Genomic DNA, 20110 nt, shown 5'->3' on the forward strand with positions numbered 1-20110 from the left:
GAAACAGATTTGGGCAGCAAAATGAAAAATGGCGCTCCAGAAATGACTGGCTGGGCCCAGTGATTAATATTATGGGGAGAGAAGAGACGGCATATTAACCGGAGAGCTCTTCAGTCCGCGGCACATCGAGGGTGAAAGTGATGAGCACTGTTACTGCTGTGTGCAATAACTGATTACTCTAATCAGGAAGATAACACACTCTTATTAACTTTCAGTTTGCAAACAATAACGGCCTCTTTATTTATCTCCGTCGACAATTAATATTTAGGAGGAAAATCTAGAATTTTTGCAAATATTTTGAGATTAAAGGGGAACTACTGTTTTTTACAACCTGGACCTTATTTTACAACCTCGCATAAAATACGATCATTTACTCACCCATATAACTTTTATGTAATTTGTAGTCAGTTTGGAGATAATTAGATCAGCGTATATCCATATAGTGGGAGTGACTGGGGCACCGAAACGTATCCTCTAAATAACACATTATCTGCTGCGAAACTCGTTCATTTCAACAATATTTTGTTATCGTACGCTAGTGATATTCCCCGTTGAGTTCGGAGTTACCTGTTATCTTCTTCTGACCTGGATGATGTCATCTCTGAGCGCGACAGTCGGCTTGCTTACCTGTAATTTGTTACTACTATGGTTCGTCCACAACCTCAGAATCGGAAAAATATTCAGCCATGTTGCAAAAAACTAGAAGTAGCAAATTACAGGCAAACAAGCTGACCGCTCAGAGATGACATCATCCAGGGTCTGTAGGTCAATCTACAGACCCTGGATGATGATAACAGGTGACTCCGGCTGCATTTCGGTGCCCCAGTCTATATGGATATACGCAGATCTAAATATCTCCCAAACGACTGAAAATTACACAAAAGTTATATGGGTGAGTAAACGACCGTATTTTATGCCAGAAATAAGGTCCAGGTTGTAAAAAACAGTAGTTCCCCTTTAACTTCTTGTAACCAAACTTTTTTTTTTATCATTTAGGATTATGTAACATATCAGTCCTGCTTTAAACTTGACAAAAATGCAAAAAAACTAAAACAAAACAAGAATATAAACCAAGTAAATGTCCACAATAATGCTCAAGTGCACAATTAAGTCATGTGAAAGGAATACAAAGGGCCACTTAGCCTTATAGGGGAGTTGTTTTCATTATGGTGTGGGCTTACTCCATATGCAAAATGTGATCAATGCAAACGAGCACTAGTCCAGTGTACTGTCCCATGAAGCGAGCACTGGACAATTGATTCTTTTTCAATAGCATAGGTCGGGGGGGTGATGTGTGCGCACTGGGGGCCTGTGCACATAGATGGTAAACAAATATTTGACAGCAGCAGCAGCAGCGGCGGCGGCGGCAGCAGCAGCAGCAGCAGAAGAGGGCTTCCTCTGGTTTGTTCGCAGCGAGAGAGGCGGTGAACTACAGGAGTTGTCTCGGCTCTTCAGTGTCCAGTCTGACGGCCCGCCTGCGCCCTCTGAGAGGAAGAGCTGCTGTAATTGGTTTCTCAATGAAGGATCATCAGCTGCTCCCCGGAGGCTTGGCGGACAGTAGAGTATAGCGCTGCTCCGTCGCCGGCTCTAAACGCCTCTCGGTTTGCTCCTTCTTTTCTCCTTCTTCTGAAATAAGCAAGTGGGCAGTGAAGGGGACTCTGGGAGCATCATCGCCCTGTCTGCGCGTATTTAGGAGGGGGGACATCTGCGTTTTTTTCTTTCTTTTTTCTTTTTTCTTTTTTGTTACGTGCCGGGAGTTAAACGCTTAATCGCCGCCGGAGAGGACCGACAGCTTGAAAGTTGAACGCAGATTTCAACATGAGTGACCTGGAGGACGACTTCGCCAAGATCCTGCTGCTAAAGGAGGAGAGGATACGGGACTTGGAGAGGCGGCTTGCGGACCGAGAGGACGAGATTCAAGAGCTGAAGAGGAAATTGCACAAATGTCAGTCCGTTCTGCCCAGCGCTCAACTTATCGGACCCAGGACCCGCAACAGGGCGCAGGGCATCTCCGCGGAACCTCAAACGCACCAGGACCTGTCAAGGCAGGCGTTTCGGAAATACGCCAAGTCCGACTGGTAAGACAGTTTCATCAGGCGGTGGTACTTTGCGGCTGTGTTACGCCCATGTGTCCCGTCTTTAAAAGCGTGTTTGTTTCTTTTTTCACTGACAGGAACAAAATGTTTCCCGTGAAAGCTCTGAGTCGATCATTTGGAAGCGCAGACACTCTTTCAGGAGGAATGTGAAAATGAATGTGTTGATCCAAACTCTGCACTCACACACGTGTTATGATGGCTCTTCAGTGCCTCGTCTTCACCATTTTCTACCTCTTTTCTGTCTCTTTCATATGTTTTTTCCCCCCCCTAAATGAAAGATTGAGAGGTTTGGCATGAATGGACGAGCACTTTCATTCTTGGAGCCGATGACGCAGCTTCTGAAAGAGCTCCTAATTGATCAGATCCATCACGGCGGTCCCACAGGACACAGACAAGAGGAAGTGCGATGCATTATTGGCTTTTAGTAGCTGGGCGCTGAGGACCCGAAGTGCATGTCTGAGGATATTTAATACTCCATTAGAAAACGCTTTGTTTGACCATATGCTTCCTTCATCACCTTTAGGCTTTCAGTTTTGGGGTTGTTCTCTATTTTCAGGGTTTCACGAGGCCTGTAGTTGCCAGAAAAGTTTGACAAACTCTCAGAATTTCTCTTTAATTCGGCCTCATTTCCTCTTATCATCAGGAGCTCATGGGGATAAATGAGCCTATTGATGGGAGGCACAAATATGCACACATCCTCCTCACAGCGGGGTTAATTTGATTATGATGGCTAGACAATTTCCAGTCTTCATTTGCTTTAATAAACTGCACAAAGGGGAAAGTCCTCATTTGCACTCATTAGCTGATGCTCAGTGTTCCTTCAAGTGTCCACAGTAAGAGTTCATAGGGGAAAACTTTTGAATGAGGTGTGGATGTCATGAATGATCTGGGTTCATTGAGAAATAATGACCGGGGAGTTACACTGAAGCTGTTGTTTCTATAGATCCGGGGTTTATTCGGTCTCTTCTGATGAGTCTGTATAAAGGTATTAATGAGGCCTCAGTGGACAACTAGGCTAATTGCATGTGACCACACTCTGTGCAGTTAAACGGAAGTGAACCTGGTTTTGCATTCGTGCAAATCACCACTGCCGCGGTTGCTCCCCGTGTCTGGAGGAGAGCTTCCACCTGAGCCGGCGAGCCCGCTGGGCCGCCACGGGGTCGGAGACGCTGTGACCCCCATTAGAGCCAGGACGTGGCACCAGGCGGCGGCCCGCCCCGCTCTGCTGCTCGGATTACCGCAGCATGGAGCAACGGATCCTGTTTCTATTGATCTGCAAGGGGAAAGGGCTGAGCTGGATGGCTAGAGAGGTGAAATTTAAAGCTCAGAGGTGCTTTGAAGGGCAGTAGGAGGGCCTTTTGATGGTGAGAGGATGCAGGGATGCAGGGATGCAACGCTGGGCCGGAGAGAGAGACTGAAACCTCCAGACACCTGCAGTTTCCTGATATGAAGTGAACTTTGCTGCTGCTCATTGGCACCACTCACTTTACAGAAATGAAAGATAATGTAGTTTAGAGAAGAAAGGCTGAACTGGCTTCATTGGCGTTTGTGTTTAGAGGAGGAGTTAGAAAACAACATAAGAAGCATTTATTTGAATGACTTGAACAATTAGGCGCTGTGTTTTCTGAACAGATGTCCCCCTCGGTTGTACTGGCTGATTTAAAGTTTCACAAAAAGCTCAAATGTACGCTGGCTGCCTTCTGTGTTGAATGGAAGCAGGTTTGGTGCTGTCTATGTGCGTTGGTGCATTTGTCCTTTTGAATGTTGCCCTCCAGATTCCTCTCATCTGCAGTAATACGACTAACTATAACTCTTGCAGTTGCGCACACCCCCCAGCTGACTTTTAAACACCACTGCATTCTAATGTGTTAGTCGTGTTTACATTTCGGTGGAGCCCAAGCATGCCACCTCCTTGAGCTGATCCCCAAACCCGCCACAAGAGGGCAGCTTTGTTCTTTCATTGAGCCACTTGGGTCCATCCGCGGTTATTTACGTTTTTTTTTTTTTTTTGGTAAGGAAAAAGATGCTTCTCACAGCCACAACAAAAACTCCTCTACACCCAATCAAAGAAATTCTGCCCTCCCTTTCAGATCGTGACACCCCTGCCTCCCTCTCAGAAAAGTAATTGCTGTTTTATCCTCGGTAACTCCTCCATCCTATCAGATTGTCTTTGGCAGTTTATCCTCCTCTGAATTTGTCCAGAGCGCATGAGAGCTCAGGAGGCCAGATGACTCATTGGGACAGACACCAGCGGCGCTTGGAGTGCACACCACACTAGATTAGATAGGAATGTGGAGCTGCCGTGAGGACTCGTGAGCCTCAGTAGCTGTGGCATTTTCATGTCTGCCGCCGCCGCCGCTGCTGCTACCGTCTGACACCCTGAGGTTACAGCGTTTTACCTTTAGCACCTCTGCTTAATTTGCTCCACTTTATAGATTCTGCCACAGCATTAATAGTTGACGCACAGAGATTTGGGAAAAGCTGAAATATTAGTTTCCATCAAAACGCACTGAAGCATCAGTTGGGTTCAATAGCCTCTAGGAGAGGAGAGGTTATTTTCATATTATCAATGTACACAAAACAAAAGTATTCCAACGCACCACAATCAGAAGAGTCTCTTTTCCATCACTGAAAAACGCGTTGTTTATTTTTAACAGGTTCGTTAAGTTTTCCATCACCTTCAACTTCCATTAAGGCTCCCGTGCTCATCTATTTGTAGCTCGCCAGCCTCGGGCGAGTTACTGAGGTACGATGACATGCTTCTCCGCGCACTGGCTTCCTCGCTGACTCCATTATTCATGTGAGACGAGCGCTGCGCTCTCTGGAGTGGCAGACTGCACCGTGCCACAGATTCCTGTAGGCGCCCTTCTCGCCATGCGCTCTCTCCGGGTCGCAGCCTGACGCACTCGGGGAGGACGGTCCTCCGCTGACTGTCACATCGCCGAGGGAGGGAGGGAGAGAGCGAGAGAAAGACAGACACTTGAAACTTTGCGTGGTTGTAACGGAGACGCTTTACAGGCTCACCTTGGCAATCGCGGAAACCGCCGAACATACCTCCTCTCAAAACCCAACACCCGTCTGAGACCGAAAAGCGGCGAAGAAGCCCCCTCAAGAGAGACGCGAGCTGCATCCTCCGACGCTGTTCATGCCGGATAAAGTTTGTGAGCGCCGTGGCAGAGGAGAGAGGATAAAGACTCGAGTGCATACCTTTCGATAAACTTACTCGGAAGTCGCTCGTCGCCTGCGATCGAAATGGGCACCTTGCGCGACCTCCAGTACGCGCTCCAGGAAAAGATCGAGGAGCTGCGCCAGAGGGACGCGCTCATCGACGAACTGGAACTGGAGCTCGACCAGAAGGACGAGCTCATACAGAGATTGCAGAACGAGCTGGACAAATACCGCTCCGTCATCAAACCGGCAACCCAGCAGGTCCACAAGCAGAGTGAGCTGCAAGAGCAGCAGAGGACCAAGAGGCAGGCAATTTCGGCCGAACCCACCGCCTTCGACATCCAGGATCTCAGCCATGTCACGCTTCCTTTCTACCACAAAAGCCCACAGTAGGTTTTTGAATCCTATCATATTCACTTTTTAAAAAACAAAAAAAAACAAAAAAAAACATCAGACTAATATTTTCCACTGCGCTCCAGTGTGAGCTAGTCACCCCCTTTTTGATTCCCGTGCGTAATGTTGCGTGTGGCGCAGCAGGTACTTCACCTGTAGCGCACACATGGATGAGTTGGTGCTCTCCACACGCGCGCAGGCTGAATATCAATGAGCTTTGTCACAGGTCAACCTGAGAGAAATTAAATGCCATCCAGTGACGGGGAATTATAGGTTTGAGCCGGCGGTGACAGCTTTGTGTACTGTACCAGTGCCTATTTTATACAAGCTGTGATTCCGTGACAGGCGGTCTTAACAGGCTCTCTGCGCATGTTTACCTTATGATTCATACACACATCATCTTTCTTTTTTTCGTTTGCAAACTCTCAAGCAAACATCTCTCCCTGCTGCTCGGCGCGGTCTGCAACAGGTCTAGACCTCAAACTGTGAACTATACATTATGCCTCAGTTGTGAAGTAATCTAGCTGCGTGTTGGGTTTTAACCTAAAGGATGGGTGGTTAGGAATCAACACACCTACCCCCCTGGTGGACAGGAAATATATCTACTGGTGGACACGAAAACATCCTGAACCTGAATACGAATAGCAGGACACTCCAGTCACTTAACATGAGAAAAGGCTAGTATGATTTTGAAAAAGTAACATCAATACAGGGATCGTTTCTATTCATATGCTGGTATTTGAAGTTAAAAATACACCCTTCAGGTTTTTGAAATCAGATATGATTGTTATTATTCGGCTGACATGCAAACCAATGAAGCTCCAACGATTTCATCACAACAGATTCAAAAATGAAGGGGGGTTATTTATTCGAGCAGCAAAAAGCCATTAGTCTTTGTTATATCTGTCAGCTTTTTGTGCATTGGAGAAAACACAACACAGAAAGCAGATTACTTGTGTTTTTTCCCCCCCCTTGTTTGTTTGGTTGCACAAATAAATGTGACATCCCACTGCACTGACTTCGAGTGGCAGATGTGGAGAAAGCACCAGAGTGACCATTTCATTATGGTAATTATCCTCATCTGGAGCCTTTTTGTTTTATGTCCCCATTTCCATTTAAGAGATTTCCCAGAAACTCTCAGTGGGACCTTGACTGGAAGATATTAGAGCATATGAAATATCAGCCCTCATCCTGCAGTGGAGCATTTTCTGTAAGAGTTTGAAGACAGAGGTGATTTATAAAGTGGGAAACGCAGTTTGAGATTTGAAAAGATGACGAGAAGCAGACGTTCTGACGGATTTCTGAGGATGATCTCGAAACCAAAAGGTACTGCGGATGAACTTCTTCTTAGCAAGAGCTTGCTTGAACTTCCATTGAACCTTTCAGTTTTCTGCTGAGCGTCTGGGACACCTTTCCACCCTATTTTGACATGTTGTCTCTCTCTCCCTCATAATAGGTGCATACATGAAAGTATGATTAAAAACCCAACAGACTGATGAATGAAAAATGTTTGGGCACCGTTTTCCCATTAGTTCTCATTAGTTCAGCGCTATTGTCATAAATCAGTTTGTTTGGACATTTTCACTCAAGCAATCTAGTTTTTACCTAGATGAATTAAATTTAAATCATTAATTTTGCTTTTTAATGCCAGTCGTCACTGATTTTGTTACTCCTCGACGGAAAGTAAAATACTTTTGCGTTTTTTCATTCATTTTCTTTTTTATAAAAGCGTCCTCCAGGGCCGCAGCAACTCTTTTCATTGTGTTTTAGTTATTGGAGCGTAGCCTAGTGAATACGGCTAAATGTTTATATTTTTCTTTCATTCTCGGCCACTTTATCATCTTTACAAGGCCCGTGGAGTATTTTATACACATATTGTATCCATCCCTCTCCGTCTGTCTGCCTCTTTAGTCTGGTTGCCGCTCCCACTTTTCTGCCACCCCTCTTCTTTTTTCCTCCTAAAAGAGCATATTTTCTCCTTTTAAGGAAGGCCGAACATGCTCAGTCCAAACTTCACCAGCGGATGAAAGCAAATATGTCATCCTCACAAAGGAGAGGGAGGCAGATGTTTTTATAAGGGTCTGGGTGGAAGATGTTGCTCAACGATGGTCGCGTTCGGGACTGAGAAGCATAATAAATCTCCTGGGTGTAAATGTAACAGAAAGGGGGTCAATGAGGTACATTTCCCGAACGCTGGAGGTCTGCTTTGGAAAAAATAACATATTTCATGCTTGTTCTTCATAGTTCAACCAATTATGCGTAGAGTCTGAAAGCCATGCGTAAAATTAAGAAGATTTTGAAGCGCGGAGTAAGGATCAGTAAGGATCAACCCAGACTAAAAAAAAACAGCACCGTTATTAAGGTTTGCTTTCTAAAAACATGTGAGAGCTATCAAATCGAAATCCCAATGATCTTCTCCTCGTGCGGAAAAAGGAACAAGGTTGCGGAAGTACATCTGAGCGCAGAATGCAAACAGGAATGTAAAACAGGTGAAAATAGCTAAGTTTAAAAATTTCAAATCTCTACCAGCAGCAGCAGCAGCAGCAGCAAGTTTTGACCCTAACATTCATTCATTCATTCATCTTCTATAACCGCTTGTCCTGAGAAGGGTCGTGGGTGGTGCTGGAGCCTATCCCAGCTGTCATCGGGCGAGAGGCAGGGTACACCCTGGGCCACGCAGGGCCAGTTTTGACTCTCACATAAAAAAGAAAATATCAAACTTTTTTTGAGAAAGTCCTGAGAATTTGGACGCTTATTGCCACACAGTCTCTTTTTACACTTCTCTAAACTGTAAATTGGAAAATGAATGAGAAGATGTGAGACGAAGGGAAGGGGGGGAAAAAAGAAGAGAAACTCGATTATTGTTCCGCTTGTGTGTTCTCATTAAATCAACTTTGGTTTATTTTCCAATAAAAACCATCTAATGTTGGTCTTTAGTGTCAAGGTTTTACATGCAAGTAGCTGTTTGCCCTGAGAGCCTAATTGGAAATTCACAACTGCTTAGAGCAAAGCAGAAACGATAAGCAGTCATTGATAACATGGCAGGGCTAATAATTCGGCTGATAGCAGGAAAAATGATGCACTTGCTGCTGAGATGCTGCTGAAGGCTGGAATTTGAATTTACGTTCCTGATGTGGTATCTGCTTCTCAGCGGAGGTTGGCATCTCTCATCCTGCGGTCTCGGCATCTGTTTCTGTTTCGTGTGTCATGATTTATCCGAGAAGCATTCGTTTGACCTTAAAAGATCAGTGTGACCATAAAGCATTACCTCACATACGCACGGGCGTGCGGAGGAGTTTGTAGTGCTGGCTGCTTTTAAAACCAGAGCTGGTGCTCGGCGGATATCTTGAAGTTTTGTGGAGGACTTTGCTGCTGGCTGGCTGGCTGGCTGGCTGTGTGTAGTGGCAGCGCTGTGATATAAATGCCCTGCAGCTTATTTGCCCTTTTAGCTATAAGCTCTTCAGGTGATCAGCGTCAACAATGCGCCAAGAAATCAGTTTCTGAAAAGGGCACTGAGCATAAAAGCCAAGAGGCACTCACCAGCACTTTTGAATCGTACTAGCAGCGGGAAGCAGGGAGCTTTCTGTGTTTTTATGAATTAAGGTATAACGGCTTCCCTTCTCACCGGGGGAAAGGGGATAATAATACACATTATTAACTTTATTGAGTTGACATTCTTGCCAAAACCACGCAGCACTCAGTGGAGCAGCTCAGACTGTGGTGATGAAATTCATCAATGAATGAGTGATCCTGTCTCAGTGTTGTGGATCTGGTCCGCCTCAGACTTCTCTCCCTCCTCTTTACACTTCTTTTTATTCGAGGACCAAAGTGACGTATCAGCTCTGACACGCTTCAACACATGGACACCCTTTTATGAAAAACCGTCTCTCATCTGACGATGGGCCCCCCCGCTGCACCTAAGGCTTGATTTTACAGATAATTTGACAAATCTCTGTTCTTAAGGTTACGCCCCTGTCAATTTGCCCCACTTTTCCTTTTAGCCCGCCTCGCAAACCACTCTTGCACCCCAGCGCCTGCACATTAGCCTTACAGTTAATTGCATGTTCCCCCTTTCTTGAATGGGCACTGGGAAAAAATACTTACCTGTGGAATGCCCTAATGGCTCTGCAGTCCGAAGGTCGAATTAGCTTCAGAAATGCACACCTGAATGGAAACAATCTGCTTCCATTAGGCATGGATTTTGCTATTTATTGGCCGGCATTTGGAGGGAATAAAAAGGTTTCCCCTTGAGGTCTTTGAAACAAGGATTTTTTTAAAAGCTTGACAGGCAGCATACTGAACTTGTAAGAATCCTTCACTGGTTCTTAGAGAACATTTTGATCCCGCACAAGGTTCTTATTTTAGGTGTGTGTGTGTGATTTCGTCTTTAATGCAAGAATTTGTTGTTCTCACAAGTCAGCGCTTTCAATGACGGCCTCGTTTCGTTTCACCTTGCCTCCAGGTCCAAGGATCTGATCAAAGAGGCCATCTTGGACAATGACTTCATGAAGAACCTGGAGCTGTCGCAGATCCAAGAGATCGTGGACTGCATGTATCCTGTGGAGTATGGAAAGGACAGCTGTATCATTAAGGAGGGCGACGTGGGCTCGCTGGTCTACGTCATGGAAGGTAAAAAAGAAAAATCTAAGTAGAGAAGTGCATAGCTTTTCAAAGAGATTTTGTTGGATTTTTGGGGAGGTATCTGCATTTAAATCTCATTCTGGTAATTATGGGAAAGAAACGAATCGGCAACACTGATGGGTTCCTGCAGAGAGATGAGCTAAAACTCAAAACACTTTGTGAGCCTGTATGATTCACTCCTCTCACATTGATTTTACTTGGTATGATGCCGGGTTCCCGCAGACTCTTTTATGGTTTTTTAGTGTTATTGTTTCAGCATGTAGTTTATTTAAAAAAAATAATAATAAAATATGAGAATGTGAACGCTCTGATAACAGGAACATCAGCACATCGTCCACCCTGGCGCTGATGGGATTTGCGAAAAGGGCCTTTTCTGCTGCGTGATTTGTGATAAGCGGTACTGCAATAAAATGTTCAGAGAGCCATCATGCTCGACAAGAGATCTGACCTAAGGGAAAATGCTTCTGTGACATAACTGATCATTATGTAGAGGTGAACTTGGACATTCCCAGACATAAAACAGATTAAATATAGGCTATAAATTATTATTAGTGCTCGACTGTGCTGAAACTTTTATAGCTTGCTCTTGACTCTGGCGTGGAGTTGTGTTACAACTAAGCTGGAATAACTCTTTCATCTAAACAACAAACTAAACGGCATGGCTCCTCAAAGAGACTCAAAGAACAAACTGAGAGGCAGTGACATTTAAAGGGTAATATTTTACCAGGAAGCCTGAATCGAGAAAATTGATTGTTGCCCGTATTCCCGGCCACCCTTTCATTATTGGGTTGGTAATGCATTTCCCTGATGCCCCCATTCAGCCGAACATCGTTAAGAATAAATTTGAGGCGCAGTAAGATTGTCACAACCCGACTCAAGGTTGGGCAAAAGGGGGAAGACGACACGTGTTTAAATAAAGTTTACTGCACGGAGCTAAAAGGGAAATTAGCCAAAGAACAAACGGAACATGAAAAATCAAGGTGGAGGCCAGGTGAGAGCGGTTGGCCGACTGCCACCACCTTCAGGGACGCAGACACATGGATTGTGCGAAAAGAGAGAGAGAGAAGTAGGGAATGTTTGGCGAAAAAAGCTAGAATACTGATTAATGGCTCATTTATTTAAAGTGCTTTTTAAAAGGTTCATTCACATCTATTAATTGCATCAAAAACTATTTTCTTGTTAAAACAGTCCACTCTGTGTTGTCATGTTTGCATGCCTGACAGCGTGCCTGCTACCATAATTTCTTTTGTGTAATTTACACATGCTGTTTTCTGACAGTGGGAATGTGGCATCAATCTTGAACCCGACCTTCAGCTGTTTCATAAGAAGTCCACAACTTACTTCAGATCCTCTTAATATTAAAATAATTGCAGTTTAAGACTTTAGCACAACATTATAAGGTCTCACGGTAATGCTAATTGTCCACTTCTTGTAAAATGTGCACCTCTTGACTGAGGCAATTACCGACATAATCAACTGGTACACAAAGATATACGACGCTCAGAGTTCCCCAAACGGTCACGGCACAGACAGAATCACTGGTTCTTGCCATCGTCTTTGATCTCGGATCCTCGACATTTGGGGTTAGAAATATACAACAGGGTTACCAAGGCAACCGGAGCATGAAACGTCCGCGAGCGACCAACTGTCTCTAGAAATTCACTCTGTCCCTTTGTCTGTGGACAGAACTCCAGTCTGTTCAGCGGACTTTTCTGTTCATTTGCATAAAGTAAAATCAACTTAAGCTTTCCTCGACGTACAGCAACTAAACGAACAGGATCCAAAAAGAACGTGTTTTTTTTTTTTGCATTTGTGCACCTTTGGTAAGCTCAATCTGCTATTTGTACCAAAGTATGCATGATTAAGTTGTGGCTGGTTTCCAATTTAGTGTAACCACTGTTCCTATGGTGACAAGTTCACATAGATTAATGAACTATAACTGAGGACATGATCAAATGCTGGACTGACTTTACAAATAGCTTTATAGAACGGATCAATACTACCATCCTAAAGCGACTTTTCTTTTATAATCTACCACAAAGGTACAATTTCATAAAAACACATTTTGCACTTTTCAAACTGAGGCAGAAAAACTGCCTTGTCATACTGGAAAGTGACACATTGATGAACAGACATCCCACAACCTCAACTGCACTTTGCATTTCCTTCTTAGCACTAACATACATGTTCCCAGGACCATATAATATACTGTAATATTCTATATTATAGTGAAAGGCGTAATTTTTCTGCAGATGTAAGTACATTCTCCAAATAATACCTGTATACTCAGGAAGTATACTCAGGTCTTCACACCTGTGTAGTATTTCTTCTACATTTCTTGTGCTGCTGGTGTTTTTTTCAGCTAAGCAAAAGACCTGTTGCTGTTATCTGCAGGCTGCAGGGAGAAGTCAGATATGTAAAGAGTTTAACTGGCATTATGGAAATCAAATGCAAAACACAGCCAGTAACTGGAGATGATGTGTTGCCGTTTAGGGAACTGTTGTGCGCTGTAATAAAATCAGGGATTGTATTTTTCATTGAAGTAACAACCAATATTAGAAATTAGAAACTATATTTTAAATTATAAAAATCCTTTTTACTGAACACATGTCAACCACCAGGCGTTAGATTTAGATTTCTACCTGCGACGAAGGCTTTGAGAAGATGATGCTGGGTCACAACTGAGCAAGTGTCACACTGACATGATGAATCGGTTCCTCCTGAGCGCAACAGAAAGAGAGAAAGGAAAGATACAAATCTGTAAGAGAAATAATTGTTGAGGGGCTTTGTGGTTTCCTCTCTGACAGTGATAGAGGAAAGAACTGCGACGTAATTGGAAATAGGGCCTCAATTTAACAGTGGTCATGTGCCACTAATATCAAATGTTTGGTTAATTATTTTCCATTTTCAAACCCTCAGGGAGAGCTTAACACACTTATCTTCAATGAACATTATCATCTCTCTCTAAATCATTTCTGTTTCTCTCTCTCTCTCTCTCTCTGCGTCTCCTTTTTGTTCGTCTCTCTCTCTCTTATGTCCCAACAAGTCCTTTGCCTGCAGTTTTTACTGTCCCTGGCCGTGACTTGTTTTGCATTAAAACAAATGTTAAAAGCATTATCCCAAGGGGGACGACTTTGTGCCAAGGTCTGTGGAAGCCCATCACAGCCAGTGACTTTTTAATCCACGCTGACAGGATGTCAGAGTGTGCTACGCTGTGTCGAACACACAGCTGCGTCAACTCAACATTGTGCATCATTTTCCTAGCAAATGAAGTGTCCCACTGCTCAGGCAGTTGTGTCATTTATTACTGTGACTTGGCAGCCTTCTTGTTAATGCCTCGCCGTGGGACTGACGTAGTTTATTCTGCATCGTGTGGCCAGGTGATTCACAAGAAAACCACACAAACACTGACGGCAATAATGATAATAATGCTAACGTGAGCGACGCATTAAATTGTCCTCTCACTTCGAAACTGTTTTTAAATAAGAAAGCGCTTAGCTGATTTCCCCCTCGCGGGAGACGGGATTGATGTCTGGTGTGACAGCGTCCCTGATTGAACAACCTCAGGATAGTCATGTTTTGTTGCAGATGCACCTGATAATTGGAGATCAGACAAAACACGAGCTGCACAGACTGGAATGGATCCTGGCATTAGCTTGCTGCTATGATGAGGCTGCCTGCTTGGCCACGGCTGCCGTAATGAATGTTTGTTGTGTTTTGGACGCATCCACCGAGCTGTAACTGGGACCGGTCCTCTTTAAAAAAAAAAAGAAATAAAATATTGCAAATACGGATTGCAAATGAGACAAAAGCTCACGTTTCCATGGAGATGGGATGGGTTTTTGATTGGCTGTGTCATCTGCAGAGACCTGTGCAGGTGGCTAATGATGATAATAGCCAGTGTAATCACATCCAATTACTTTCAAATAATTCCTTGACAGTAAACCCCTACAATTTCTTTCACAGTCGTCATTCAGCTTAATCTGATGAAACTGCGTTTTGCGAATACAAACAGGTAGCGCTTGCTTTTCTGGTTGTCCAGGAACATGTTAGAGGAGGAGACTTTGTTAAGAGTAAGCTTTTTAGCAGTGTAACGGAGTTGGCTTTAAGAACAGAGATTAGTTTAAAAATAGTTATGATTTGGGCTGCAAATAAGGAGGTAATTCTTCCCCTTTCTTGACTGATCTGTCGGCTCTTCTCTTCTCATTTAACCCGTTGCCATTCCATCTGCTATTTTCCCGATTAACTGGGGATTAATTCAGCCCCCAGTCTATGTGCCAACACATGTTATACACCACTGGAAAGCTTAATTTCTTGAGATCAGACTGATGCACACCATTTCAGGATTCAATCATAACTGCAGGCTCAGTTAACACTTGTGTCAGGCCAGTCGCAAACACAAAAACAAAAACTCCAAGCAGATAAAACTCTGGCCCTGTAACGTTGCCAAGGGTCCAGTAAATGCCCTCCAGTAAACTAGTTAGTGCACACCAAGCCTTCGATCTATAAAGGCACAATGTCCTCTGCAGCAAAGCGCATATTTTCCATGAATTCTCGATCGTAACTTCAGTTAGCTTGCATGTATTAGTCAAACTGTGATACCAAAACAACTCTGAGCTTTTGACTGACACCTCACCTCAACCAATAGACGACTGTTTACCATGTCTCACACTTTCGGCATGCCTGGTGTTATCCTCAGAAAAAAATGTGTAAAATACTAATTTGCTGTAGTATTATTGTCAGATTTCTTCAAGCTATGATGCCATTGTCCTAACATGTAACTTTCATTCAAACTCCTATTGCCTCTGTGTCAGTAGCAGAAAGAAGTCCCTACAGTAGCAGAGTGTTATCTTTCAAAAGAGGCCAAAACCATGGTTGTACTCCAGCTGGTTCAAGAACAGCTTTAAACTGACTTTGGGTATGCTTTGTTTTTTAGGAGTTTCAGGTTAAATGACAGGAATTTTAACAGGTGAATCAGTACGGTCATTTGGTCTACAAAAGATAAGGAAACAGTGAACAATATCGACCACAGCTAGACCCCAAAAGATAATAATAAAGTTATGTTCTTTGAAGACTAAGAAACCAACAAAAAATCCCATTTGAAAAGCTAAAACGTGAGAATTTGAATGTTTCTACAAGACAAATACTTAAATGATCCATTAGTTAGAAAAATGGATGCAGGCTACTTCTTTTTGGTTAACTTGTCGATTGCTTGACTACTATTCTAGTCATGTTCTGATATATAAGTCTCGACATAGTAAAGTTAAAAGAGTTTGGTGAAAATTGCGGTTGCATATCTGTGCCTGTCATATGTCATATGCTTCTTTTACGTCAGCTTTTAAATAATCATATTAACGTCTGAAGGCGTCAACCAAGCCATTTCAGTCATTGTATGGACACGTTCTTGCAAAACAGTCCAGCCCAGTGTTATTATATGTATCTAATATACGCCCGCATACAAATAACCACCATTATGTCACTGCACAATAGGCAGATAACCAGTGTCATATCAACCAAACAAAGGCGTCCTGCTGTGTTCTTTGTTGCTGTGGATGTTCGTACAGGATGAATGAAGCTTCTGTTCATGTTCTGGCTCAAACATGTATGAATGGATTTCAGAAGTTGCCATTTTCAATAAAGAACGACAAAGAAAGTTATTTAGTGGGATTCTGAACCTCCCCACTGGAAAGAGCTTGAGTCAGTGCTCACAAGTATGGACTTCCCCAAAGTATTACCTGTTTTCAGGCCGAGGCTGAGCCGAGGGGCTGCACAACAGGCAGCATGAGATATATAAGTGAATTATGTAAAGAGACTCCAGTCGAGAGTCCCTGAATAAGAACGTAAATCTGATGATAACAGGTTTCACCGTACTAGATTTCCTGATGCCTGCTTTACATTTGAATACTGCTTAAGATTCCTACTTTGTCTTGTACCTTTCACCCTGTATGACAAGGGCATCCAAAGAAACAAAAAAAATAAAAAATATTTTGGCAGGAAGATGCAAGCATACGTGATATCGATTCTGAATTATGTATTTTTTTTTCTGTCTTACCTTTTTGGCAGAACTAACTCACTGTCCTCTATGTGTGTGAGATTATTACTTCTACTAACAAAGGGCAGTCAGAGAGGTGAGGAAAGTGAGGAGAGAGGCAACAGTACAGTATTACTCAACCTGAAACCCCAAGTGCTCACAGTACATTGACAGCTTCTTTGACAGGCTACCATATTCAATGCAACCACTGATGCACTGTGGAGCGTTTTGTTCAGGTGAAGGTGTTCTGGGGATTTAAGAGCATGCTCAGGATTTGACATTTTCTTTGCACAAATTGGGGTCCCAATTATTTTAGTTGACCCGCTGTTAGGCAAGGCTAACACAATATTCTGACAGATGGCTTCGAGAAAGAAATGCCTGAAGCTTAAGTGAGGTTTAAATGGCATTCTTTAATGTCCCTATAACACAGGATCACGAAGTGCTGTTCTGAGGCTTATGCTGAATCACTCCTGACAGTCATTTTCCTTTCCTGCTGCTTTTACTGAGACATACCTCTGAATAACAATGAACCAAAATGTTTACCCACTGTGTCTTGATACTAGTTTCTATCAATAAGTTAAGTGTTTTCATGGTTTTTAACTCCTTATGGCGTGACACTGGAGATGCCCGGTAATTGTGCGTGCAGGCATCAAACATGCACCTGTTAGCGCATATCACTAATCAAATATGAACACCACCGGGGAATGAAGGGGCACAGGTGCGTGTTTACGTTTCATTTCATGGCATATTTTATCCCGAGATAATCCCCTTCAGCTCATACAAGCCCCTTACCACCTCTCTGTCACCTTGTAGCTGACCTCACAGGCTGCATTATTAAAACATGAAAACATATCTCCATTCAGCATTGTAGTTGTTCTTCAACCTAAAGCCCCATCCGCATGAAAAGATTCACTTGTCGCTTCACTTTTGCTTTAAAGCTACAGTTGCTAGTGCTACTTGCTAGTCACTACTGAGCACTCCAGGCTCTGATAGCCTACATAATCCCCTTGTACATTTCCCAAATGTTTTAGGGCGAAGCAAGCAGAACATAAAATTATTGCTACAGTTAGACTCTTCTCACCGCTTCCTTTTTAAAAAGAAAACACCGAAAGATGCCGCCACTCCATCTGGATTCACCCAGCACTCCAAGCCCGCTATCGGCACGGTGATTAATCAACCGATTAAGTCGCTCCTGTTCATTGTTGCCGCACTAGTGGGGCCTTAAAGGTGAGATTAGCTCAGCTAGGTACTCGCTTACTTTGCATCTTCGAGGGATTTTTCACCTGTTATCAGAACAACTTGCTGCATTTCATTAAAATTCCTCAGTCTTATGTCGCCACATTGCTGCTAGTCTCTTCTTGTGCGCACGCCCCTCCACAGACCATCTTAACGAACTTGCCACCAGCCAAAACCAAGTGTCGAAGTTGGTGAATTTCCCAAAGAATCTGTGAAATACGAAGTTAATTTGTGCCTCAGTCTGAGGTTCTGACTGACGCTACGGTTTAAAGGACTCGTCCCCTCTATGTGCTATCGATTGGGGTCTTCAGAGAGGCTCTCGGTGCTCGCTGGCAAATGAGGCAGAGTAAAGAAAGATGAGCTCCTTTCTAATGTTAAGCGGAGCTAGAGATGTAATCACCAGGGGCACCTGAGTGTGACTCAGAGTCATAGGTGTGAAAGGACACAATATGTAAAGCAAATTGGAAGCAATGTGCAGTATTACCTCTGTGTCTCTGTTACTACTTCCACACGTACCTTCGGCTACAACTACAGAAGCTACTGCTGTGAAACTATCAGCTGGTCGTAATTATTGTGATATATTCGCATATTAATGAGCTTATGTGAAAACAGAGAATGCGTTGGGTTACAGAAACGTGAGCGCACAAATCCACTGCACCGCTTTGTTGCCTGGCAACTTAACTAATGCAGATTTCAAACTGTTGCTGCTGTAGCTGTCAAAGTAGCATCTTGGGAAAAAGGCTCAGCTAAGTAAAACGTTAAGGCTCACAGATTTTGGTTTGATTGGGCCCCGAGAAAACAGCGTGCAGCCAAAATTCGATACAACAACCGCTCCACTGTATAGCAGCCAATACGAGGTTAATAATGAACCTCGACTCGCTGCAGAGGCTCAGACTCAACCAGTCTGAAGAAAAGGCGACTCAATTTCAAATGCGTGGGACAAAAACAGAATTTAACATCGAGTTTGGGTCGTTGTGTGTGTGCATATGTATGCTTACTTTAGTAACGTTGTATGCAGTACCACCACCGATATGTAGATGGTTCTCTTCAAAGCTATCGGCTCATGATACTTTTAATGAGGCTCTCAGTGGAGGGGTGTGTGTGTCGTCTAGGGAAAAGGTGAGGCATAATTGCATCGAGGCAGAAAAAGAACCATCAGGATCAGATGGTATCCCTGCATCTATCTACTTAAATGTGGTCGCCACAGAAATCCCCCCAACTCAGTAACAAAATAAAAGCAGAGAAGCTAGTCGCGCCTTTTTTTCTAATCATATGTTTATAATGACATTTTCATATACTTCTTCCTTACATGTCACACAGATTTATTGTTTATTATTAATTTATTTTTACCTTTATAAAGTTAGTGTTATTCCTTGTATTTACTTGACTGATGGCACTGTTGATGCAATATTGAGGCAAGAAAACTCAAGATACGGTGAAAGAGCCTGCAGAACATATTTTTACTGCCTGATATGAGCGATTTGACTTTAAAATTTAAAGCTGATGTGACAAAAGTGAAATACTCCGATAGGTTTATCATGAATGCAAGTATTTTATTTATGACAAATAGTGAAAATAGAAGAACGTGCGTCCAGGCATTCCCCAACGTACAACCTAATGATCTGAAATGCCTCTATCAAGAACAATATAACTTCATCTAATGTGTCATTTATGTGCGTGCGTGCGTGTGTTGCGGACCAGTAAGCTCACCTGCGCCGAACACCCAAGTGAAAATACTCTTTCTCCGGCGAGTGTCTTTTCTCATTTGCCCTCTCCGCCTCTAAGTAGTTCCCTTTGTCACTTCCTTTCTCTTTCATTTTCTCACTTTCTCGCAGACACAGTGCTACAAGTTCTTGATTCAAAACGCCTAAGCATGAAACCGGAGACACATTTCCCCTCTATCACTCCTCCTCCTCACATTTTCCCAACTTTGACCCCAATCTGTCCTCTTGTCAGTATCTTCCTCCACTTGCTCATTGCTTCTTTTCCTTCACTGTCTTACACCTTTTTGTTCCTGTCCACCCATCTCCTTTTCTATTGTGCATCTCTCTTTACATTCTCTGTTTATTTTACTTTGAGTGTGGCTTCCTTCGCTCTGATTAGTGAGTGATGTCCTTTGTTTTCTTCTCTCCAAGACCTGGAATAAGAATCGATCCCCATTTTCAGGCCAATGAATCCACCTTCCAGCAAGAATTAATGAGCAATTTGTGAATGATTCCTCAGCCTTTATCGCCTTTGTGGCTAACCCCCTCTATTGAGAGCTCCTCATCTGGAAAGACAATGAAAACAGTGTGTGTGTGACATAAGATGAGCAGAGGAGGAGGAGGAGGAGGAGGAGGAGGAGGATGAAGGGAAGGCGGACACTGTAAAAAAAAAAAAATGGAAAAAAAAAAGAGAGAGCTTCGAAGTATCATATGATCTGATTATTATGCAAATGTTTGAAACTCCATTCTTTGCGTCGAGCAAGCTAGGCGCTGCCGTGAGTATAATTGCGTATGTGAATGTGTGCGAGTGTTCTCTGAGGTTGTGGTCACAGACTGGGAGC

At 43.4% G+C, this 20110-nt stretch overlaps 1 protein-coding gene across 2 annotated transcripts in view; it reads left to right on the forward strand.

Moving 5' to 3' along the window:
* Positions 1–1818: 1818 nt before the first annotated feature.
* LOC311500817 (cGMP-dependent protein kinase 1) overlaps positions 1819–20110 on the forward strand; it is a gene marked incomplete at its 5' end in the record, with an annotated part of 81110 nt that continues 62818 nt past the window's right edge. Inside the window, 2 exons of one of the 2 annotated variants that reach the window (XM_084562420.1) lie at positions 1819–2078; positions 10120–10286. In XM_084562420.1, coding sequence (XP_084418546.1) covers positions 1819–2078; positions 10120–10286 — 427 coding nt within the window. Of the gene's footprint in view, positions 2079–5216; positions 5654–10119; positions 10287–20110 lie in introns of those variants that run through there. The other variant, XM_084562419.1, reaches the window with a different exon arrangement.

Source organism: Chelon labrosus (assembly GCF_963514085.1).
Source record: "Chelon labrosus genome assembly, chromosome: 15".
NCBI classification, from domain to species: domain Eukaryota; kingdom Metazoa; phylum Chordata; class Actinopteri; order Mugiliformes; family Mugilidae; genus Chelon; species Chelon labrosus.